Source organism: Ictalurus furcatus, chromosome 11 (assembly GCF_023375685.1).
Source record: "Ictalurus furcatus strain D&B chromosome 11, Billie_1.0, whole genome shotgun sequence".
NCBI classification, from domain to species: Eukaryota; Metazoa; Chordata; class Actinopteri; order Siluriformes; family Ictaluridae; genus Ictalurus; species Ictalurus furcatus.
In genome coordinates this window covers 15,950,637-15,976,781 of record NC_071265.1, presented here as the reverse complement: position 1 = coordinate 15,976,781, position 26,145 = coordinate 15,950,637, and the positions used below count along the sequence as shown (strand labels likewise).

Genomic DNA, 26,145 nt, shown 5'->3' with positions numbered 1-26,145 from the left:
GTTCACCAGTTGTCCTTCCTTGGACCACTTTTGGTAGGTACTAACCACTGCATACCAGGAACACCCCACAAGACCTGCCATTTTGGAGATGCTCTGACCCAGTCATCTAACCATCACAATTTGGCCCTTGTCAAAGATTTTAAAACCTGCTGTCTCTAAGTTGAGTGCAACAAAATTCTGCTTTATTTAATAAATTACCAGACACCAAATAATACACCCGAGTTCCATGAGTAGTGTGTTAACTCGTAGCAAAAATGAAAAACATTAGTAAAATATACTTTTAAAAATTCCACTTAAATAGATTTACATTAGTCAATGACTTCAAACATCCTAATAGTTAATAAGCTTTAATAAATTATTCTTACATTTTATTCTTACATTTTATGACCTACCAACAGTAATAAACATTCACTATTCTCACAATTCCTTCTCTCATTTACATCGACTCTGTCACATGTGTTGTAATGTGGATCATTTGTGATAAGTAAACTGTTAACTTAATGACACCTCACTGGCTACACCCCCTGTAGTGAAGCTAACGCAACATTGATAATCCCATAGGTATGTTAGCAGAAATTAGCATTATCACTGTAGACAAAAGAATATTATCATAAGCTGTTATATACAATAATCCTGCTGGCAGGTCATTGTTAGTGCTAGCATTCCTGCACGTTGACGTAACTCTAATGTTATGTGACAGATATACAGTATTTCAAAGAAAATGGAAAATGTAAAGCTGTAATTAGCCTACTAAATATTATATTGTTTGAAAGAGGCTTCCATGATATGTTAAGACAAATCCAATTAAGAGAGACCATTCTCAGGCATACCATTGTAAAGATAAACCATGGCAAAGCTTTTTTGTTTTTTAATAAGCTGTCCCATCCAGGGTGTATCCCCAGCATTCACACAATAGGCTTTGGATCCACTGTGATGCTGACCAGGATAAAGTGGCTGCTGAAGATAAATGAATGAATGAATGAACAGTATATTATAATGAATTTGTTTAACTGATTTCTTCCCAGCACACTCAGTCATTGTTTTTAGGAAACAATAGTGATTTGAGTATAAAGTTCTTTTAGACATGAAATTTACAGTAAATTAATCTCTGGCAAGCAACTATAAAGGTTACTGCTTGCATGTTTAAAATAAACCGTTGAGCTATCAGAGTCAATTTTTCATGAGGTACATGCTTAAATGCTAAATAGAAACATCTGAAACTCGTTGTTTGGTACATGCTTCAATATTAAATAAAAGTCTCTTAGACCATTTTAGTGAGAAACTTCATATTACAGATCAATAGATGTATTTAAAGCTGTTCACATATCAAGTAATAAAATACTGAGAAGAAGAATACTTTTCCCACATTTTTGGAACTAATTACATTAATTTTAGAAATTGGCTTCAAATAAGGTACAAAAACATCACTAAGTGTAAGCATGAATGTAGCCTGTTGCATGTTTTGCTTTACACGTATAACCAATGGCTGTGTCTGGCTGAGCGTTTTATTTAATTTTTGCTTTAATGGATACAGTACATGCTAATTTAGCTATGATTGTTGACCTCTTCTTAATGGCAGAGTGATTCGAATCAGTTGTATATTTTGTATCAATGAAAAAAAAATGTGAGTGTTCAGTTTTATGCTCTATCACAGTGGGGAAGTAAATACTGTATGAGTTGCAAATATTAGACTGCCACATTATTATTAACATGCATTATATAATCAAATAAAGTAGTGCTCAAATGTCACAGTTGCCACCTCTGGTGGCAGCCTTAAAGAGCCTTAAAGAGATTTTCTTAGTGGTCGGTGCACTGGCTAGTAATTTTCTAACATTCAGACTGAAATGTTTTCATTAATGGGTATTACACTGTTGTTGTAAGCCAATGTCCTTTTTAGTCTTAAGCAGTAAGAATAAGAATTACAATTAAGTGAAAGAATAAGAATGAGTATATCCATAGCACCACTAACAAAATACATAACAATAGTTAAAATGTTGAAATTATAAACTACATTTCAGCTTTTACATACATTATATATATATATATATATATATATATATATATATATATATGCATGTATATATACACACATCATGTCCTTTTTAACTGTATAGATAAGCTTAAAATTAAAAATAATTGTTTTGGAGAGCATAAAAGGTCTTTTTTCTATTCAGATACCTAGCTAGCTTTTTCTCCTGCATCTACATCAACAGCTGTCACAGGGATGGCCATGAGCTAAACCCATGCGCATCACAATGATGCTGATTCAGGACCGTAATGACCATAAAGGACCACAATTATGATCACAATATCATTACCCTGAACAATGAGCTTGCTATATAATCTATATAATGTGTGTGTGTGTGTGTGTGTTTCATTATTTATTTTTATTAAGATTTGGACATGTGATGTGAAGGTAAGATATGCCTATGCCTATGATCTAGTGTTGCAGAACACTGACATCAGCATAACAGTGGAGCTGAGACAAATCAACAAGAATCCGTGAGGTCATGTCCTACACATCCAGCTGTATAATGAACTCATTTTCCTTTTCTTTTGGCAATACTACAAAACAACAGCCTCTATAACCTGTCAATTAGTGTACCTCTCAGGCCCAGCCAGGTGTTAGTTCAAATGTTAACAAAGCCCTTGGGCAAATGTAGAACCTTTCTACATTTCGAACCTTTCACTAGTTTGACACTCACATGTGAGGCAGAATGGCACAAAAGCAGCACAAGTGCAAAAGTATTACTAATGTCTTGCTATTCAAAACAAAAAGGGGAAAACTTTTTCATAAGTCCTCATTATGGCAATAATGATAGGTTTATCAATATTTGCAATATTTTGGTCACAGTCTTTTAATAATTCTTCTTGGTCTAGATTTTTATTATTTACATTAGTGTTCAGTTTCAATGTAGTTATACCGCAAGTCCTTAAATCATATTACTGCACATCTGGTACATTCAGCAGGTTATAAGTAATTGAACTCTTGAAATTCTTTAGTGCTTAATTATGCGTTCACTAAAGTATTCAGGTTTCAAAGAGCAAGAAGGGAGCTCCATGTTCCTGCCTAGTATTTCCCCAATGATTTGCCTTTCTTCAAATAGATGTGCTGCATTGCAGCTATCTGAAGCCATCAATGCCTGTATGAAGATCTTGGATGTTTCCACTGGGAGAATTCTTTAAGTATGGTCACTGATGTTTGTATAAATTAAGTGACATTGTCCATAGATGTATTACATTATTTCTCATATCAAGCTTAAATTGCTCCATTCTACAACCATGTGATGTGAACAATTCATTTGCATGAGCAATTCATGAGCAGCTAACTGACATATATTAAAAGCATTAAACTGACATCCATTAAAGCAAACTGTGCATGCTGTTTTCCTTCAGAGCGCACACAGGAGCCGTGCTATTTTAGGAAAGCAGTACAGGGTGTCAATTTTGTGCTGTTCTCTTTGATTTGGGTATATATTTTTTTAATTACATTTTCCACTGTCAATTTTGTGCTGTTCTCTTTGATTTGGGTATATATTTTTTTAATTACATTTTCCACTTTAGTAATAAAAACAAGCAGACACAAGAGTGTGTGTCCATGCCAGGCCAAACAGTCTTAAAAGAACATAAAAATTCGTGAAACATTTTGTAGATGTCACTTCAAATTACTCTTTGTTTGTATAAAAATATCAGAACAAAATAGGTGTCTGTTACTGACATTCACCTAAAAGCTTATTCTTAAGATATTCGCTTTGAATTTTGATGATAATTTTGAGTCATTCCTTTAGTAGGTGTCAGCAGGTATGCTGCTGGCATTATGAGTCTCATTACGTGGTGAAATTCATCTAGTAGCAGCTTCTCTGGTGAGAGGTCTGGTGACTGTGGGACCATTTTCCCAATGAGTAATATGATGTAAAAAAAAAAAAAAAAAAAAAAAAGAAGAAGAAGAAGAAGAAAAAAAGAAAAATGACACTTCATTTGAACATTTTTGTATGAAAATATTGGAACAAAACTGTATTTTATTTTTGTTTGCATCTTAATATGCAAGCATGTATAAATCACAGCAAATCAAGGGCCCAATAACTAACCCTAGCAAATAAAAAAGTAAAAAGCAGTACTTTCACCTAATTGTTAAACAGTCAGTTTTCTATTGCTGCTTTACAATTCATACCTGCAATCATTAATGAACAGATACATTTCTTTACAATAAATCTTTTGAAATACGACACTATTTCTTCCTGTCTGTGTGCAGTTATTTAAATGCATAAACTGATAATAATATAACCAAATTATTTTATTTAACAGCTACAGTGTACGCAAAACTGTAATAAGTACTAGGTACTGGCAGAGGTGCCAACATTGCTAACAAGAAAATCCTAGCAGGCAAACAGAAAAAAGTTTACCACAAAAGTTTGGATTTATAAGCAACCAGCTGAGTGTATATGCTGACTTTATACAATTGTTACAAAATTAACAGAAGTACATGTCCGATCTGCAGTCCGGTCCATGTCAGATATTACACGTAATAATAAACTGTCTACAACTGTAGTGAAAGATTTCTACTGTTCATAAACTCACTTTTTGTAGACATTTGTAGATCTAAGCATCCGATACAGTATAAAAATTGGTATTTACACTTTTATTACCAGCATGAAAGAAAAATATCAAACTTGCCTGCCCAAACAGGAAAATTATGATGGCTTACATATTGAAAGAAAATATTAAATGGTGACACATGGCACATCCTACCCTGTAATTTTATTATTGAATGACCTGTCTGTTGATACACAAGTGCAATGTAGGGGTAATTATATTTAGCTGTATTTTTCCTGGATGTGTGCCATGCAACTGTAATGGCACATGTTCATGTGCATCTTCGCTGAGCTGGATGCTATTCATTACAGTGGAGTTATGTCAAATTTGTGTGGTACATGATGGTTATGTTGCAGAGACTCTTGTCTTACTACTGTGTGGTGGCAAAACTTCAGCAAAGCTGAACATTATGCAAACGAGTGCTGCTGCTAAATTGCATTTAGCCAAAAAGACAATGCCTTCATGAAGGTTAATCTTTTTTCGGCCAAATCCACGTCAACGTAATATAATCAACATCAACCAGAGAGAGATGCGTGTTGAGCATGTGGCAATAAATGTGCAACTTGATACTTAGATTAAGAAAATAACAAGACAAATGTCCAGTATGACCGCTACTTAATAATTAGTGAAGGCTCAATTTATTTATTTATTTTGCCAACTAGAGAGATAACAATCCCATTTCAAATGAAAAAAAGGTTCATCTAGATAAAATTGATGCCAAAGTAACAACCAATAGAAACTTCCTTTCTCCTGTGTCCTCTGTTCTTTCCCCTTCAGTGAATTGCCCTTTTTCACTGGCTGGATATTATTCATGTTTGATCTGACTATAGTTTTTGCTATATAAAAAAAAAGAAAAAAAAAAGAAAGAAAGCATAGCAAAAAAAGAAAAACATAGTTTTCAGGTGTTTCCTGTATCATAAATACTACGGCAACAACTATTGGTGTTGCTACTTCTGTAGTGACTATGACAAAGTTTATGAAATGTCAGTACAACCTGTACTGTAAAACTGCATTTAAAAAATCCTTATAAAATATGAATTCCTTCTTTGCTTTGCTACAAACTAAACTAAACTACACTTGAGGGGAACTAAGCTAAAAAGCCAAATAATAGGTTATGAATGTAACCATGCTTTCCACAAGGGTAGCTTCCTTTCAGAACTAGTAGAGTTTGTGTGTGCTTGTTAATTTAGCAGACGCTTTTATCCAAATCTGCTTACAAATAAGGAAATACAAGCAAACAATATAAACATGATCATTATATATATATATATATATATATATATATATATATATATATATATATATATATATATATATATATATATACTCCTGACTCTAACTGTGACCTCACCTGTGTAGCCTATAAAAGGCCCCTGCTACGTCATGCAAATCCTCTGGCCATTCTTATTCACCTGATTGACTCAGATGGCTGGACAGTCCTCCATTTAGTCACAGAACCACGGTTAAACATGTAACGTACTATTCTACGTTCTAATGTTTCAGACAACCAGAAGCGTTTCCATCTGGAATTTGTGTAGACCGCATAGCAATGTCATCACAATGGTTCATACATAACACTTCTGAAAGCGTTCCATGGAAAATTTATTCCCTGGACAGCGCTTAAAATAAGTGCTGCTGCATTGTTTTAGGATGAATGATGACAGTAAGTGTGATGCTAACCCTCATTCAATTAATCCATTGGTACTGTACTTTAGTGAGGATGACAATCTCTCGAATTATTAATACTGTACCCTACTGAGGTTAAAAATAAATTTTTTATAAATTGACAAATTTTCTATTGGTATTGTAGGAAATGAGCACACTTGTTTCGGAAAGAAAGCACCCCGGTGGAAGTAGAACTAGGCATCTCTGACAATCAAACCACATGCAGAGAAGTAGAAAATGCTACTGATTAATTTATTAGTATTACCTTGAATATGTTTAAAAACAAATCCAAAATGTAGAACTATTACCTTTAAGTTCTAAATCAAAATTTAATGTTTGATTAAAAAAAGTTAAAATTATAGTTGATACAACATTACAGAACAATTGCTAACATCATTTAATAGACAGTATCTCAAGTCTAAAATCATTTTGTCAGCTTACACTGTAGTCCATGGACAAAATTCTTAATATATTTCAGTGCACAACAGATAAACTGTTTTACAAAAGAGAAAAAGAAACTTTACATTCTATATGAATACTGCCAAAGACATTTGTATAGTACTGCATCAAACTGCTACAGCATCAACTGACCCCAAAATAATCTTTGACATTATCTATGCTGTGCTATTAAAATATACTGAACATAAAAAGCACAGCTACTAACGTGTCTCAGAAACTAAACAAAGCTGCAATATTGAGCTAAGAAGAAAAAGTAATATGCTCTACTAAAATATATGAATCATTAGTCCATTTACACTGCCAATCAAAAGTTTCTGAATCCCTCTATTCAAACTCTTGGTTAAAGTAAAAAATAAAAATAATAATAATAATAAAAAAAAAATGGGTTCAAGGTAAATACTCTAGAATTAGAAAATCTAAGTAAGAAATAGTTATAAATGAACTGAGAAACATTGATAATATTTTATTTTATTGGGAAAAACTTAGATCTAACTGGAAACTCCTGGATAATTCTAATTAGGCACTTGTAGTAGAGGTGTTTGGGGGACTGTTTTTTCCCCCATCTCCCCCTGAAGAAATTCTTACCAATCCTGCAGACACTTGTGGCTAATCCTGCCTGCTGCTACAGACCAATCCAGCCTGTTTTTGTAATTATTTCTGTTATAATGATTATTATTTTTTGTACTGACTCGCAATATTTTCTAGTTATCTAAACTGGTTCTATTTCCTAAAATATATACAAATTAGTCATTTAAACCATTGTCACCCTAAATATTAAAACAGTTACTGAACATAAATGTACCCTGTTTCACGTGAGCACTCTGTATGCTCCCATGTTAATGAATGTGGCCTTGCTTTGTCCTTCATATCTCATTGCCTGCTCCCACCCACATGAAATTAAAAACCACCTGCTCCCACACCTTTTTTGCTGAGTCCTGCAGGATCACAGTCTCAGTGCACACTTATATAGGCTTACAGTCTTGCAGTAACTGGTTCACCAAACAAGTGCACTTGCCTTTAATAAAACATTATAACAAAGCAAAATAAAAGCACTTGTTTAATTTTGCAACACTGTAATAAAACATAACACAAAAACTCCATTTGTTCAAAAACTTTTGACTGGCAGTGTAGTTGTTGCAAATAAGCAATGCAGAGAACAAATCCACTTTCATTTTTGCACAAATAAGTAAAACGTGTCTTTGTGCTCCAAAACAACAGTTTTATGGACTTCACCACATGTAATAGCTTCTTGTTGTGTCAACCTGGCTTGGCTTTGGCTCTGAGGAGCCATCTTTGTCCTTTTCAGTGTCTACATCCCACAGATTGATGAGAGGTGGGTATAGCTCATTAAGAGGAATTGAAGAGGTTTTCTGCATGTACTTTTTGAGGGAGTGGTGGTAATTCTTCCTTTTCCATCTCTTGGCAATATAGACAGAGATGAACCCCAGGCTTATGATAGCCAGGATTGTACCCATGACAGCAGCAAGAGCTGTGTTGGTGCCTTGGTCAGATATTTCTACAGCAAAAGTGGAATGTTTTGTTGTGACATTTACACAAGACTTTTGAGTCTGTTGGTGAATATTGGAAACTGAGAGACAGACCTCATATTCAGTAGCTGGTTGAAGGTGTGTCAGATTATACTCATGAACATCTACAGGGACTCTGGCTGTGTAGGTGATGTGGGGGTTGTCAATCTTCATGGTGGCTGAAGACCACTTGAGGTTAGAAGTCATTACATTGGAGTTTACCTTCCAGGACACCAGTATTGAGTGGGACTCTGTCTGTTTTACATATATTTTCATAAGCTGAGTGCTGTCCAGGAGAGTACCATTGACCCGGATTGCAGTCACTCTGGTGTCAGCACCCTCGGTATTCTGAGCAACACAGGTGTAGCGGCCAGAATCGTCAGCCTGAATGTTTGATATATGTAGTGTTCCGGCACTGTTCAGATGGTACTTATCAGACACAGTATCCATCATGACCTTGTTACCTAATGGTGTCACCCAGTATATCTCTGGTTCAGGCTCTGCCATTGCACGACAGTCAAGGTCTACGGCCATGCCAATATCCAGGTTAAGATGGTTAGGGAAGGTATCATGGGATATCATTGGCAAACATTGCTCAGCAGATTCATGTGAAAGTACATCTCTCATGCGCTGGCCTCTGACCTCAGGTGGCATTGCACAGTACATTGAAAGAGGTTCCATAAATCGTATGGTTGTTTTATTTGAACTCATCCATTGGATAACACAATCACACCGCAATGGGTTGCTGTGAATGCTGATCTCCCGCAGGTTGGGTAAAGATTCTACTGTTGCCAGGTAAACAGAGTTTAGGGCATTGTTGTTGAGCATGAGACTCTCAAGAGATGGAACGTCACGGAATGCTATTCGGCTAATGTACGACAACTTGGGGTTATTGGTGGCCTCAAGTTTGGTCAATTCTGGCAGATTATCCAGGGCAAAACGATCAATAGAGACAAGCTCCCCCATATTATTAATACCAAGTTCTTTAAGCTTTAACAAGTTTTTAAAGTCCCCCTCCTGGATTTTGTGTATAGGGTTTTTGTTCAAATCCAGAAATTTCAGATTTGCTAGTTTCTGTAGAGCATTTTGAGGAACATTCACAAGTTTATTATCATAGAAAGAGAGGCTCTCAAGATTGTCCAGTCCAACAAAAGCATTGCCAGGTATATCAGTAAGTTCCATCCCCGCTAATACCAAACTTCTAAGGTTAACAAGAGGTTTAAAATTCAAATCCAGAATACCAACAACAGGATTTTCCCCAATCATTAGGATCTCAAGGTTAGGAGTTGATTCAAACCAACGACTATCAATAGCTTTGAGTTTGTTTGAGTTCAGATGCAGCCTTAGCAAGTTGCGCAAACCAGCAAATGCATTAGCTGCAATGGAACTAATTTGATTGTGGTTTATATAAAGCTCCTGAAGGTTTGTAAGGTCCTGAAGGCTGAAGTCAGGCATCTCAACAATCTGGTTCTCCTCCAGATGTAGTGTGGTGAGCTGGGACATGTTGGTCAGGCCTATATCGTGAATATTGGTAAAGTTGTTCTGGGAAAGATCCAGTTCAGTCAGATTTAGCAACTGCTCCAGTTCCTCACTTGTCCTGGCAATGTAGTTACTCTGCAACAGCAACACCTGCGTGTCACTTGACAGATTTCCAGGGATGCGTGTAAGACGAAGGTCATTGCAGTCTACAGTTATAGCTTCCCTGTAAGTAGACTGGGGTGTGAACCATGGCCGGATTTCACATACACATAGTTGCGGACACTCTGTAGCATCAACAGAAGAGAATGTAAGTAATGCCAATATAAAAATTAAACAAGGCTGAGCAACACAGAATGCATTCCCTATAGCCATTTTAGCAATTCTGATCAAAAATGGGTTGGATTCCCAAAGAAGCAAAAAGATTTGGGCTGTATGGTGAGACTTTCATCAAGTGTTCAGAAGTGTAACTGCATCAACCTTTTATACTTTAAAAACTTGAGTAACAGTGGCACTGAAATTCAAAGTGGTAGTTTCCCCAGAAGATTCCCTGTAGACTCAGACAGTCTGATATCAGGTCAGTGCAACTGGGTCTGGAAGCAAAAGAAAAAGTTCTGTCAAAATACAGGATACAACAACATAGATGATATGACAGATTAAATGAAATGAAAATGTTATATATTTCAAATCAAAATATTAATATATCTATGTATCAAAAACAAATCAAATAAATATACATGATATGGCCAAAAGTATGTGGGCACCTGCCCATCACACCCATATGTGGTAATACCACCAAACTGTTGTCACAAAGTTGGGAGCACACAATTGTCTAGAATGTATTTGTATATTGTAGCATTACAATTTACCCTTTACTGGAACTAAAGGGCTCAACTATGTTTTAACATGACAATGTCCATAAAAATATGGTTTGCCAAGGTTGATGTAGAAGAACTCAAGTAACCTGCACAAAGCGCTGACCTAAACCCCAGTGAACACTTTTTGTATGAACTGAAATGAGAACTGTGAACCAGGCCTCAGTAATGCTCTTGTCTCTGAACGGCACAAATCCCCACAGCCACATACCAAAATCTAGTGGAAAGACTTCCCAGAAGAGTGGAGGTTGTTATAGCAACAAAAGGGGGACCAACTAGGGCAAAATAAGGCAAAATACCCCAGTTAGGGGTATTTCCATTTTTGTGCTGTAAAAATTGGATACTTATTTTCCTAATAGGTTCTCAGTTCATCTTATTCATTGAAATATCACATCCAAGTGGTTTTAAATGTCATGATTACACATCACCTCATTAAATATGAAAATGATTAATTATTACATAACTCTGGCAGGATTTTGACATCGCAGAAATTAATGCAAAATCAAGGAAACTCTGCAATATTCTAAGGAGTTTGCAATTTTAAAAAAAAATTACAGCAGATTTTCAGATTTTACTGCAGATGGGCAAAGACACATCATGTGACGTCATCGCAATGCACATTCAGCCAAAGTTCCCTTCGATTCACATGCGTCAAACATGACTTCAGCTAAAAGGTCTCATTTACCAACAGACATCACTGCGAATGACTGTGCAAAACAATTTTGTGCAATTGCAAGTTCACCAATTCAAGTAGTTTTCTGCAAAAAAAAAAAAAACTCCACAAATTGCATCACAAATTTAGAAAAATGCCGCAGCAAAATCAAGCATTTTTGGCTGCAACAATCACAAACAAACTGTGAAATCCTGTGCGGACTGATAACTAAATCTCACTTTAGAGAATTCTAATAATCTCTCAGTGCTTATGTTTATACAGTATGCAAAAATGATCTGAATGATTTCTGATTGCAGATTCAGAATAAACTGTTAATATAATGCATGCATCTAGATCACAGCAAAAGCAGAAGGTTTGGGACAGTGTTCGGTGAAATACAGTTGTGTTTATTCATATCACAAGTCGCATTTGGCATTCTCTAATGCTTCCTGGACTCCTGCTTTAATACTCTTGCTGCTAAAATGATTGTGTCAGCATCAGCACCATATGGTACAGCAAATGTCCATGCTCACCATCCAGGTGCCTGGTCTGTCCAACACATGATAACACCCAGGCTGTTTTTATCTTACAAATTTAAATATAGGCTTGCATATTTTCTCCACTGACGCTTTCATTTTCAAGATCAAAACAGCCCAAGCGAGTTTAAAATGACCTACTCGGAATTGAACATCATATCCAAACACAATTTGCCAGTTAATGATGAATCAGATTTTACCTTGGGGTTTTTTTTCAAGCATAGTCGGGCAAGATTTATTTAGGCATATTAAGCAGAGAAACAATCTACAAGTACATGTACAAGATGTATAAAACATTGCATAATCTGTTAAATCAAAGAATAATTGCCATGTAAATATTTAAATCTAGTTACTTTCACAATCTGGATCGGTGACAAGTGTGATGGTGTAAAATTGTTGTTGTTATGAAAACTCACTTGAATGTAATGCTTGTCACAGACTCCAAGAATTTTTACTTGGTGTATTTATGTTTGTCATTTGGGCAAGGCATTAATTTGTGCATCACTAATGTACTGTGGTTCATAGATAATTGTCTCCTGTTCATAAAGTACTGTGCAAAAGTATTTTAAACAAATACTGTAAAGTACAGATGCCTTCAAAAATACTGAAATTAGACATTTCACAAAAAAATCTCCTATAAAATTAAAATGTTTTTTTTTTTTACGTGCTCTATTTTGCAGAAGTCCTAAACTAAACATCTAAGGCAAAACTTGTACAAAACGTTTAGAGTGCCTAAGCACAATACTGTACATGTTTATGTTCTGCAGTAGCTTACTGTCTCTGAAAGAGACCTGTGTCAGTTTCACTTTTCCACAAGCAGCCCTGTCACATGATTTCGAAATCTTGTTAAAACAGTCCCTGCAGGATTTTCAGATCGCAATATTCAGAGGAGTTTGCAATTTTTCAAAATTACTGCAGATCTGGGCCAAGACACATCATGTGATGTCATCACAACATGCATTCTGCCAAAGCCCTCCTCGTTGTTGAAAATGAGTGCAGGTAAAAGGTCACATTTACCAACAAAAATCACTGTGAAAGACCATGCTAAACACTTTTGTGTAGCTTTCCACAAAAAAGCACAGATAGAATAGAATAGAATATTATAGCAATAGAATATTATAGTAAACTAGGAAGTATAAAATACAGACTGAAAGGAAACTATTAAATGTTGACACTCTGCACATTTTACCCTGCGCTTTTTTTAATAGAACAACCTGTTTTTACTGTCACAGAAATGTGAAATGTCTATCCTTAAGTTTTCTTCTGACTCACAAGACCAAGATTCACAAATTCAGAGGTCAAAGTTCACTTAGATCCAGGTGACATAAAGCAAAGGCAACCACAAATGAATCGTTCATGTCCCATGTCCTTTGCCCCGACAGTGGATTGACTTTTCACTGTGCTAATTGTATTCACATCCAGTTTAACCTTGCTTTAGCTGAAAATGCAAAAAATAATTATTTTCATGTGTTGCCAAAACAAGGAGTAAAAAAAAACCAACAACAAATAAATAAATACTATCGCAAAACCATAGATGTTGTCACTTTTGCTTAGCAGTGAAAATCTCATTAGATTAACAAACGTTTCACGAATCTTAATATATGCATGTTTAAATAATCTGATGGTGAATTAAAAAACAAGAAATGAATGCTTCATGGAAGCAGTGTATGGAGTAAACAGTGTAAAAAGTGTCACTGAGTAGTTTCGACCTGCCATGTACACAGTATCACTATTGTAAAAATCCTGATTTGGTTCCTAATTTGTGTCCACTGAAGTTTAAGACTTTTAAACAAAGAAACTGTCTTTCAGCAGTTTCCAGCCAGCTTCTGGCTACAATGTATTACTGTGCTTTATCACCCTTGAATTGCCTATTAAACTCTTAACCACCATGTTTTTACAGTACACAGTGATTAACAGACACTTTCATACAAATGAGTGGATGTAAGATGGTGCAACAGTTGTGGGCGAGTCCCTTAGGACAGTGGAAAACAATAGAATTTTAAAACAATAAGATTTGATCCTCCTTTTCTAATATTTATTTGTATGAAGCACACACGTAGGGACACACCTGAACAGACACAAATGATAACAAGTATGCCTTTTTCAGCTCATTTGAAAAGAAACCTGTGCAAATAATTTTGGGAAGGTGAATCTCACTGTAGTATGGGCCAAACATCAGGCCAGAAACGGACTGCAAGAGGTCATCTTTAACCAGCAAACCCTAGTGTGGTTATAAACTAAGCTTACATATTGCAACTTGCAATATATTTCAAGGGGAAAAAAGGTCACTCATGTTCTTTGAATAGTAAGCTTTCTTAGAATCCCAAGATGCTTTACATGATACTCTATGTGATCCCTCTGTAGGGCAACCTATCAAACTGTATCCTTAAAGAGTAACGACCTACAGTATATACCTGCTGTCAGGTCCCTAGTTGTCAAAATCTGGTTGTGTCACTAAGTGGGGGACATCATGAAATAATCATAGCCAGGTCAAGCATAGCAACTGTCTGATTGATGCTGTCTGACCAGTAGCCAGTGTTGCCAGGTCCTCAATCTTCCTGTGAAATTGGGCTAATTTTAGACTACAGCTGTGTAATTCAAAAAACGGGGTATCATAAAAAAAAAAAAAACAGAAAACTTGCGTGTCCATAACTATTCACCCTCCCAACCCCATCCCCCCCAACACACACAAATTCATAAATTTGTAGAGCCACCTTTTGCAGCAATTACAGCTACAATTCTCTTGGGGTACGTCTCTATAAGCTTGGCACATCTAGCCACTGGGATTTTTGCCCATTCTTCAAGGCAAAACTGCTCCAGCTCCTTCAAGTTGGATGGGTTCCACTAGTGTACAGCAATCTTTGTCATACCATAGATTCTCAATTGGATTGAGGTCTGGGCTTTGACTAGGCCATTCCAAGACATTTAAATGTTTCCCCTTAAACCATGTGAGTGTTGCTTTAACAGTCTCCAATCTCCGTCCCAGTCTCAAATCTCTGGAAGACTGAAACAGGTTTCCCTCAAGAATTTCCCTTCACTTAGCACCATCCATCATTCATTCATTTCTGACCAGTTTCCCAGTCCCTGCCGATGAAAAACATCCCTACAGCATGATACTGCCACCACCATGCTTCACTGTGGGGATGTTATTCTCGGGGTCATGCAAAGTATTGGGTTTGTGCCAGACATAGCGTTTTCCTTGATGGCCAAAAACCTCAATTTTAGTATCATCTGACCAGAGTACCTTCTTCCATATGTTTGGGGAGTCTCCCACATACCTTTTGGAGAACTCCAAATGTGTTTGCTTATTTTTTTCTTTAAGCAGTGGCTCTTTTCTGGCCACTCTCTCATAAAGCCCAGCTCTGTGGAGTGTACAACTTAAAATGTTCCTATGGACAGATACTCCAATCTCCGCTGTGGAGCTTTGCAGCTCCTTCAGGGTTATCTTTGGTCTCCTTGTTGCCTCTCTGTTTAATGCCCTCCTTTCCTGGTACATGAGTTTTGGTGGGTGGCCCTCTCTTGGCAGGTTTGTTATGGTGCCATATTCTTTCCATTTTTTAATGATGGATTTAATGGTGCTCCATGGGATGATCAAAGTTTCGGATATTTTTTTATAACCCAACCCTGATCGGTACTTCTCCACAACTTTGTCCTTGACCTGTTTGGAGAGCTCCTTGGTCTTCATGGTGCTGCTTGCTTGGTGGTGCTCCATGCTCAGTGGTGTTGCAGACTCTGGGGCCTTTCAGAACAGGTGTATACATACTGAGATCATGTGACAGATTGCACACAGGTGGACTTTATTGAACTAATTATGTGACTTCTGAAGGTAATTGGTTGCACCAGATCTTATTTAGGGGCTTCATAGCAAAGGGGATGAATACATATGGATGCACCACTTTTCCGTTTTTTTATTTTTTAGAATTTCTTTTAAACAAGTAATTTTTTTCATTTCACTTCACCAATTTGGACTATTTTGTCTATTACATGAAGTCCAAATAAAAATTCATTTAAATTACAGGTGGTAATGCAACAAAATAGGAAAAATGCCAAGTGGGGTGAATACTTTTGCAAGCCACTGTATAGACATAAGTTTGTCTTCAAAGTATCTATTTTTCACTGTCTGTTATTCTCACAATTTATCATGATACTGTATCTTCATAGTGAGGTTAACCTCAGATTCAGCACTTGACCCAGGTGCTTACTACAAAATGGGACAAAGCCTTCACACTCAGAAGGAGAAAACAATAGCGATGCATCCCACACAATTTTGGTTGGAACAGGATCATACTTTTTGGTTCATAGCTTAATAATGCAGAATATTTTAACCAAAAATATTATTCCATTAAACAATTAAATAGAACAAATATTATTTACAAATACTTTTAGTAGAAAAATAGGAACAGTGGTTAATAAGACACTGTTTAATGGGTAATAAGACGCTCCTTCACCAATCATTGCTAGCTCAGTTAAACAATAACAGAAAATGTTCAGTGTTTCTAGATTATTCTGGATCTCTAATGCATAAATATATGTTTTTTAAACCATAATAAATTACAATATGTTATGCAATGGTACAAGAAAGCAAATTGATCCCTTCCCCCCAGTGTGTCCTGAGGTTTGGCCGAGATGTTTTTTATATATATATATATATATATATATATATATATATATATATATAGTAATGATAAAACATATAGTTAAGATCTGTAGTTATGTAGTGTGAGCCTGGAGGCTGGACTTGTCTGGCAGCAGTCCAGAGGGAAAAAAAGCTTTTACTGCTCTGTTGGAAAGAACTATTGACTGATTTATTTGGACTTCAATCCAAACCTGTTAGTAGACAATGTGAACATAGAATTTTGGTGATGTGAAGTAGTTAAAGCCTAAAGTAACAAGACAAAAGTCTAAAGTACATCACAAGGTCACTGTTATATCTACGCAACTCTAAAATATATGTACTGTATAATATATTGCTGTATCACTGGTCACCTCATAAAGGGAGGATATCTAAAATGCCACTTTAAATATCTGTTCATATCATCCAGTCAACAGCTGATTGTTTATACTTTTCATAAATATCTGTTCATATCATACAGTCAACAGCTGATTGTTTATACTTTTCACACTTCATTAGGCTGGTCTTTTACTCAGACCATGGCTGCCTGCTGTAATGTCCATTTTCCTTTGCATCTTTCTGCCTTAAATCATAATTGACAGCCATAAAAATCTGCTGGCACCATCTGCCATTTGATTGTAAGACAAAACTCTGTCTCCCTCAGGAGGGTGGTGAGGGATCATCCACCTTGTGTCTGTCAGACTTGTGGTTTAGTATACCACATAAATACCAAATGACTGCCAGGCTGTGTCAGAGAATCTCACTCTATATGTACTGCTCTTTCTCTCTCTCTAGTAACTAGCATTTTCATTTTCAATCATGTCCCAAATTTAAGTACTAAATAGAACACAAGTACAACGTCTGTCCAAGTGCCTGTGTTCTAATGATGACTGTATGCCCATCCTTAATGGCAATTTAAACAATGCTGCTAATTCAAGCTAAAAATAGTACTGTGGGATACGGTATTGTGATTTCACACAAGGGGAGAAGAAGGAGAAGTGAGTGAAACACAGTCGCACATTTCTCTGATGAATACTTTATTTCTTTTACAAGTGTAGTATACCACAAGCCTATAAAACTTTTAAATAAATACCAGTAGGACGGTAACCTAAATAAAATATTAAAAATCTAAATATTAAATAAAATTTAAAAAATGGGTGACATGCCTGGAGATGGTTCCTGAGATTTGTAGGCTAGTGTTTGCCTGTTTAACACGTATTTTTTTCCCACAAAGCCAAAATATTCATCCAAATTTATTGGTTCACCTTTCTCATTAGGCACGCATCCAAAATGTTCCCAGATTGCCCATGTAACATATTGTTACCCAACAAGATCAATTGCAGTGTCAGAACCCAAAATGAGATAGCAGAATTCGCCTAACTGGATTTTGCTGCGCTCAAACAAACCCGCTACAAAACTAACTGACAACACCATATAAGGTTTTATTCTCCGTCCATCTTCTACACTGCTTATCCTTATATCAGGGTCACGGGGAAACCTGGAGCCTATCCCAGGGAGCATCGGGCACAAGGCGGGGTACACCCTGGACAGGGTGCCAATCCATCGCAGGGCTCAATCACATACACATTCACACACCCATTCATACAATAAGGACACTTTGGACATGCCAATCAGCCTACCATGCATGTCTTTGGACTGGGGGAGTAAACCAGAGTACCCGGAGGAAACCCTCGCAGCACGGGGAGAACATGCAAACTCCGCACACACAGGGCCACGGTGGGAATTTAACCCCCGACCCTGGAGGTGTGAGGTGAACGTGCTAACCACTAAGCCCCAGGTTTTATTATTATTATGTAATTTGTGTATTAATATAAAACCTCCCACTATATGGTAGGCTATAAATACAAATTAATTTTGCAACTGTTATTATTATTAGACTTGCATACAAAATGTTGTACTTTGTACTTGTCATAGTGCCCACTCAAGCAGAAACATTAAGATGTGACACCACTGCAGGTGGAACTCCACCACCGCGGTGGTAGTTTGTCATGGCCACCGTCACAGCCCTCCTTTTTGGCGCAATGTAGTCAAGACACCCACTACTGTAGTCTGGTTGTGATTTGATCTGTAGCATCAACAAAATCCCAATAAGTTCTTGGTTCTATAGACTGTACAGAACTGTTGTTTTGAACTCATGACATGGTATGTGCCTAGGACTGATTTATTCAGAGTTTTCTGACTGATAAACTCATGAATACTTAACTGGCAATGAGTCTTGTTTCCACATCTTTAAAACAACAGCAGCAGGCTCCAAATGCATCTAGAATCATCTCTAAATCCATTAGAACCTCTCTTGTGAGCAATCGCCTATGGTGCTCCTAAAAAAATATGCATTCGGGCCTCTGATTCTGATATGGTTTAAACTCAGCACAGATGTACATACATTTCAATTAAAATGAAGAGTCTGGACTTTAACTTCATAGTAATTGTTTAATCGAATGTGCTGTGTATGTAATTGTAAACATTGTATAAATGCAATGCATCCAGATTGCAAAGCTTCAGCAGAATGGAATGTTTCCCAATTTTGAAATGCATACAGACAATGCTTAACAGACTATCTCTGGTAAGTAAAATGTATGGAATTTCTGTTACACTGGGCTCAAATAATCTGTATCTGTCAACTATAACACACAAGTGAAACAGCTTGCGCGAGAAGAACTGTAATGAAAACACACCCCAAGCACATTTTTAGTAAGTCACTTGTGAATAGAATGGCAGATTGAGCTGTAAACTACACTGCAGTTATGGGCAGAAAGGTGCTGAGGAATCATGGTCTAGTCAGATCCAAAAATAACGTTGAACAGGTTTAAAAGCACACGTTTCACCTTTCCCAAGAAGCAGTATTTTTTCCATGCCTGTATAAACACTAATCCATGGAGGCAGAAATGTTTTGAAAATAAAACACTGATACAATGCCTAAGCAAGCAAAAAAAAAAGAGTGAGAGAGAATGAAATCCAGGGAGGATCTACAGCACATCCTGAACAAAAAAGGAATTCACGGTAGAAGCTGATACCAGCATTCCAGAAAAGTGTAGTTTGTGAAATGAATGTTAATGGAAATCTGTTCAGCATCCCAGAGGCTTTGCCATGGGGAATAGAGCAGATAGTGTATCTATGTGTGATTCTCAAGGCCTGCACAACATTGATTAACACTTTAAAGTATTAAATACTAGAATTATGTTTGGTGAGATGGTGCATTTGCTAATTGAGAGTATAGGAATTTGCATAACATTATTGATTACAGATGACAAGAGACCATCAGAATTGGAGGGTAAAGTGGAGATCAGGCAGGTCCCAAGGATCTCTAAATGTCCGAAACTGATTTCTTTTTCACAATGTGGGTTTCGCTATTTTACAAAATCAGCTATCTGATTACTATCCCTGGAGTCTTCAAACACTTTGTACATGATAAGATACTGAAAATGTTACCAAAAGCAAGGAGTCAGGATTGTATGATTAGGCTGTATAAAACCTGTATTGTCATTTGGAGGAATTTGAGAAATGTAAACTCCTCATCTCCTAAAGTGAATTTTGTAATTTAATTCCAGTAGAACTGATCTTAACTCCAGAACTACTGGCATCCTTCAATTCTGGTAAAATGTACTGTACAGAATGCATAACATTTATTAAGCACAATTGGGGCTAACAATGTGGGGGACGGGACGGGACGGGACGGGACATAAAAATTCTGGGACACGGTTGCCTGGATTTTCCAGATTAAGACTTGTCCATAGATGAATATATCAATAAAATAATGAGCTCAAACTAAAATACAAATCATACAGAAATAGCTGAAGGACCAACAGCAAGAATCAACATTTTAGAATGGCCATCCCAGTCTCTAGATTTAAACCCTATTTTTTTTTTTTTTAACTGTTTTTTAAGGGCACTCCATGTGTGCAAACATAAACATATGAAGCAATGTAAAATGTTTTGCCTGGAGGAGGTTCCAAGATCCGTCTACAATTGCCTCTAACTTTGTTAGACATTAAAGGAAGAGAGTTTTCAGTCCAATGAAGACCAAATATTTACTGTTGGAATCTTGATGATATACTGTATTGTTACTCTCTTAGAAGCATTTTAACCCTAAGAGGGAAACATTCTGTAGTAGGATTCTACATATAGAACCTTTACGGGTTCCCCACAAACATATTGTGTTAAACTAATACTACAATGTTAACAATACAATATGTTTATTGAATGTTAAATTGGTTAGCTCATTGTAATAAATGGTGCAAATTATTCTGGAGTTGATTGTGCAGTGACATGTCCTTGCCAGAACCATTGTGTTTTGAGTTACACTTAGCAGGAAGACTTCTCAACCACATTATGGTGGCAGAATTAATCAGACTGCTGCCTGGCCTGTTCTACTCACTATCTCTGCGACCCCCACCCACCCCCTATGTTTTTAGGTAAATAATAAAATAAAGCCCGGATTGTTGGCTGCCTCCTACACCCTGCCTTTAACCTTTGGTGGGGATATTGGAAGAAAAGAGGGAGAGAGAAAACAAGAAGAGAATAGGATACTAGAAGTCTGTCACCTCCTCATTTTGTACTCTTAGGGTTTGAAATCTTGTGGATTTTTCTTTATGAGGTACTTAGGTTTCCAAAAAAGTGTAGATGTGACAATCATACATAAAAACACATAAATCCACATCATATCATATCCTTGTGAGGTTACAGTACAATAGTGCTGATATCAATACACTCTAACTATGTCTATACTAAGCCTGCATGTTATAGTGTAAAACCACACAGGCCTCTATTTTTGGTTAGAATGTAATACAATACTGAAGCTTTTGGGAGCAGCGGTGGCTCTGCTTCTGCTGTTTCTTTTCTCCATGCAGCACTAGGCGCTATGACCACTTCCATCAGCGTAAAAACGTACATAGCATAGAAAAAAAATAGAATATCATACGCTCTGAATGTGCAATTTAAGTGTCATCAAGAGAGCAGTCAAAGATGGCAATATCTAAAACGTTACAGCTTTACTACTGAAAGTTTTTTTTTACAAAAAAAAAAAAAAAATCTATTGTGATGCACTGCATGGAGACTCCTTCCATACCACCACATTCATGATGCACGGACATTTAAAAGGAATGCGCCAAAAACCTGCTTTGTAAGTGACGTGAATACAGTAACACGTCATCATTATGCTCATACTAATGTGTCATGAAAGCTGCTCGATAAATTTTCAAAAATACTCAAATGATAAGGCAATGTCTATGTGTAAGCTATTGGTTTGGTAGTATTTACATAAAAAGATGAACACAATCCATTTGAATACTGAAAATCTGTTTTTTTTTGTTTTTGTTTTTGTTTTTTTGTTTGTTTGTTTTTTGTCAATCATTTCGTCAAATTCTATTTGTGATTTAGATGTGTTATTGTAACTGGAACATTGAATAATTGTTAGATCCATCATTAAACATCAAAATAAAGTAATCTATTATAAAAGAAAATCAACCATTTGTTGTAGCCCAGTCTACGCAAATAATTATGATTATTTATAGTGTACCACAGTTTATCAGTCATTTGGTATTAGTAGAAAGACTATTGCATTTCTATGCCTTACTATTGTTGTGCGCATTCTTGAATTTTCTTCCACACATACTAGCTTCTGTTAAGTATAGAAACTAAGCAACGTCATCAAAAATAGCTCAGGAAAGAAAAATAAATAAATAAATAAATGATGCCCTCCTTTGTGCAACTTCTCACTTTTCTTATACAGTCTACACAGCAGTGTTTATATATGACCAGCTGCTCGGGACGCCAGTTTCATTAATATGCTCGTCACCGCCTCCCAGAAGTTGTGCAAGCTCTGCAGACGCAACAGCTGCAACTAGGCGGAGGCGTCCCTCAAGGACAATATAAACAACTCACAGTCCTTCCTTATTATTATGCATCCTTCCCTTGCACTTAAACACGCCTTCCCACGTTTAACACGGTCTGTGGTCCTTCTCTTTCTTCCAAAGTTCTTGCATCTCCTAATTTCGAACAAGGCATCTGCTAGTGCCATCATATATTTGGATGCAAATCACATTACGGATGAAGATCAAAGGTAACTACAATTAATGCAAGGCTGTGAACTTGCGTGGGAAAAACAATTCCTCAACTGCAGATGGATAAGGGTAAAAACCCCAAAACATATGGACCTATCTGATATCTGAAACCGATAAGAGATTTGATTTTAATAGGGTAGCATAATGTAAGCTGAATCTATCTGTTATCGAAATTAAGCCTCTGAGGATTTATATTTGCATGCATATTATGTGGATTTTGGTGCATTTTGGTACATTAAATCTAACATAATATGCGTACAAAGAACTAGTCTATATTCATTAAAAAAAAATAAAAAATACAGAGGTTATTACCTCTTTGGCGTGCACGTTTCAGTTGCACCGGCCTCCTCCCTCAGTGCGTGCAATGTCCTTACAGAGAGAAACGTGAATAAACAAGGGGAACAATCCAGAAGGCGATGTGAGACTTATTTGTTAGTACCGTGCTGCTCCTCAACTCCATACGACGCGAACCCTTCAGCCATATGTTTTATTTGGGTACCCCTTAGTTATGTCCACACGGATTTTCCGCATGGTCCGATTAGAGAGAACGGCGATATGCCACCGGTGGTGTCTGCACACTGGAGCGGCACGCGCTTCACAGAGAAAATAACGGGCTCGCGCACCTGGCGCTGTCCACGCGAGTCAGCTGATTCTGGCACAAGAGATTGGACGAAGGGAGCGCGTGCGGGACACCATCTGTTTCGCAAGAATCGCTGGGATTCGAACAAAGACGCGCGGAGGGGATAATGCCGAAAAAAGGGCAATATAAGGCTACTGAAAGCGTCCTCCAAGCCTTCTGTCGCTGCCCCCCCTTCCCCTCCTCTCCTCCTCCCCTCCCCTCCTCTCCTCTCCTCTGTTCCTTGTCGCTGTGATGGAAGACTATGCGTGCTGTTCCAGTCCCCATGAGACAGCATCTCTTTGTTTAACCGTTGAAAGCACTTTTTTTTTTTTTTTTACAGAAAGGTGTCCTCTAACCTAACCCTGTTATTGATCGTCGGAGTTGTTTATTCATTCATTCATTCATTCATTTAAATGTATTTATTCCAAGCATCACTTAATGAACAGTTTAAGCATATAAATGACCGTATTGATATGAATACTCGTTGGCATTAATGTTATAAAGTCAGGTAAGATGAACTCACACTGTCACCTTTGCCAAATTTGGAATATTTATCAGATTGGGTCATTACGATCAGACAAATCCATATCTCAACTTCAGAGTCTGAAGTTATACTGTAGATAATTAGATCATTTCTGTATACTTGTGGTATGACAGTGTTTATGGTAGTTCTAAACTTGACATCTAGTGTAAACATTGATGGTTATGTACAGTCAGGCTCATAGGTATTTGAACATTGACACAATTTTTGTAATTTGGTCTCTGTACACCACCACAATAGATCAATCAATATGTGCTTTCAATATGTAGCAATCAATACATGTTTAAAGTGTAGACTTTCAGCTTTAATTCAAGGGGTTTAACAAAAATGTTGCATTACCTGTTTAGGAATAAAAGCCATGTTTTACAAAATCCATTTTCACAGGCTTAAACGTAATTGGACAGTTGACTGATAATCAGTTTCAGTTTCAAATAAAAAGAGATAAAAGTTCTAGAGTTAATTCCAAGTGATGAATTTGCATTTGGTAGCTGATCGTGGGAACTCTCATCATGCAGTCCAAAGAGGTGTCGATTCAAATGAAGACAGCAGAAACTTTAGGAGTGGCCAAATTAAAAATTTGGTACATTCTTGAAAAGAAGGAATGAACTGGTGACCTCAGGAACACCAAAAATCATTGAAGACCACGGAAGACAACTAAAGTGAATGATCGCAGAGTTATTTTCTTGTTGAAGACAAACCCCTTCACAACACCTAGTCAAATTAAGAACACCCTGAGGTAAGTGTATCATTGACAATGTGTAGAATCACAGAGACGCCTTCATGAATGTAAATACAGGCAGTTTACCTCAAGATGTAAAGCACTGGTAACACTCAAGAACAGAAAGGCCAGATAAGACTTTGCTAAAAACTGCCTGATCAGTTCTGATGCCAGATTAACTTGTACTGGAATGATGGAAAGAGAAGAGTATGGAGAATGAAAGGAATGACTCATGATCGCTTGAGGCAGGAATACACCCTGGATGATACTCCAGTCAACTACAGGGCACCACAGACAATCACACCTAGAGGCAATTTAGTATAGCCTACCTATCTACCTATAAGCATTTTCTGGGAGTTAGGAGGAAGAAGGTGATAGGCGGAGGGGGTACACCGTATCTGCAGAACTCTGCATAGATAGTAACCTAAGCTCAGGATAGAATCAGGGATCTTAAAGCTGTAAGGCAGTAAAGTTACTTGCTGCACCACAGATCACAAAAATCAGCTTCAGTGTTAGCTCGCTAGTCAACATCCACATATTCAGTACACTCACACAAAAAAATCGGATTTATAAAGGCATGTATACACAAAGCTGTTCAATCAATGTGAAATTCTGTGCACATGCATGAGCCTGTCCACTCCAAGATTTGTGGAAGTACATGCAGTCAGTTCAAGAAATCACACAGTGGCAGAAATGAAAAAGAAATGGTCCTACAACAAAGCTGACGTTAAAAGAAAATTAACTGCCCACTGATGATAAACACATACTCTTAGTGGACTTAGCATACATGTATATATGTATAATAGCATACTTTATTGTATTGATCTAAAAATCCAAATACCATAAATAGAATTCAGGCTATAAATTCAGGGGTGTGCATTGTTCACGGTACAATGTTCATTTCTTTATTCCTGGAAGTAGTAAAATGGGGGACTTCGGTGCCAAGGATGTTACTCCAAGTGGAGGTGGGAAGGTTATATTAAGCTCAGTCTATCCTGTGTATCCATAGAAGCGAACTATGCATATGCATCCACAGCATCCTGTGCTTTATTTGCTGAAGCAATCTAGATGTGTTCTCACAAATGTTGTACTGTACACTCAGTAAGACATCAAAGAGTAGATAAAAATAATTGTCTGAAATGAACTGGGAATAATCAGTGAGGTTCTGTTTGAGGCAAGCCAGTCAATAAAAGCCTATATCATAGGCATTTCCATTAGTCTTGGGTGACTGTGAAACACAAGTGATTTTTTTTACTCATAAAACACTCTATATTTTTTATTAAATTGTTTTAGATTGATATTCTCTGCTCTTCCAATTGAGTGCCAGTTATGCTATATGGTGATGGCCATGCTAGGCCAATCACAGATAACAGAATTATTCTGTAATGCACTCACTTGTACTGTTTAGATTCCAGCAGCAAGCCAATCGCAGTGAGTTATTCTAGTGTTTCAGTTAATCTTATGTGTGATGAAAATAAAGGCTGTGTAAAATCGCATGTAAAAATAGAAAGAGCTTTTTTGTCATCTCTGAACTGGAGAAACTACTAAATATATAGAGACAAATACTTCCTCCAACAGCCTTGGATGTTTTTTCAGAGAAATATCTGGCAGACCTCTGAGTTGTTGGAAAGCCTCCGAGACAGCGCCCTTTTCAAACTAAATTTAATACACACAATATTTTTCTGCAGTATTTTCTAACAATATACATTATTGTGAAAAAATAAGTACACCCCATGTTAATTGTTGGCTTTTTTGACATATTTGTGCAAGCAAACATTTGATCATCTTTGAAA

The 26,145-nt window shown here is 36.8% G+C and overlaps 1 protein-coding gene across 1 annotated transcript; it reads right to left on the bottom strand.

Annotated features, from left to right (window-relative positions):
* Positions 1-5,934: 5,934 nt before the first annotated feature.
* On the bottom strand, positions 5,935-23,823 carry lrrn1 (leucine rich repeat neuronal 1). Its single transcript, XM_053636875.1, has 2 exons — positions 22,787-23,823; positions 5,935-10,312 (listed from the first exon to the last, which is right to left on the bottom strand). The coding sequence occupies exon 2, from the start codon at positions 10,092-10,094 to the stop codon at positions 7,947-7,949; it is 2,148 nt and encodes a 715-aa protein (XP_053492850.1). The 5' UTR covers positions 10,095-10,312; positions 22,787-23,823; the 3' UTR covers positions 5,935-7,946.
* Positions 23,824-26,145: the final 2,322 nt, after the last annotated feature.

Excerpts from the sequence above, each read along its gene's own strand:
- lrrn1 (XM_053636875.1), bottom strand. The coding sequence starts at position 10,094 with ATGGCTATAGGGAATGCATTCTGTGTTGCTCAGCCTTGTTTAATTTTT.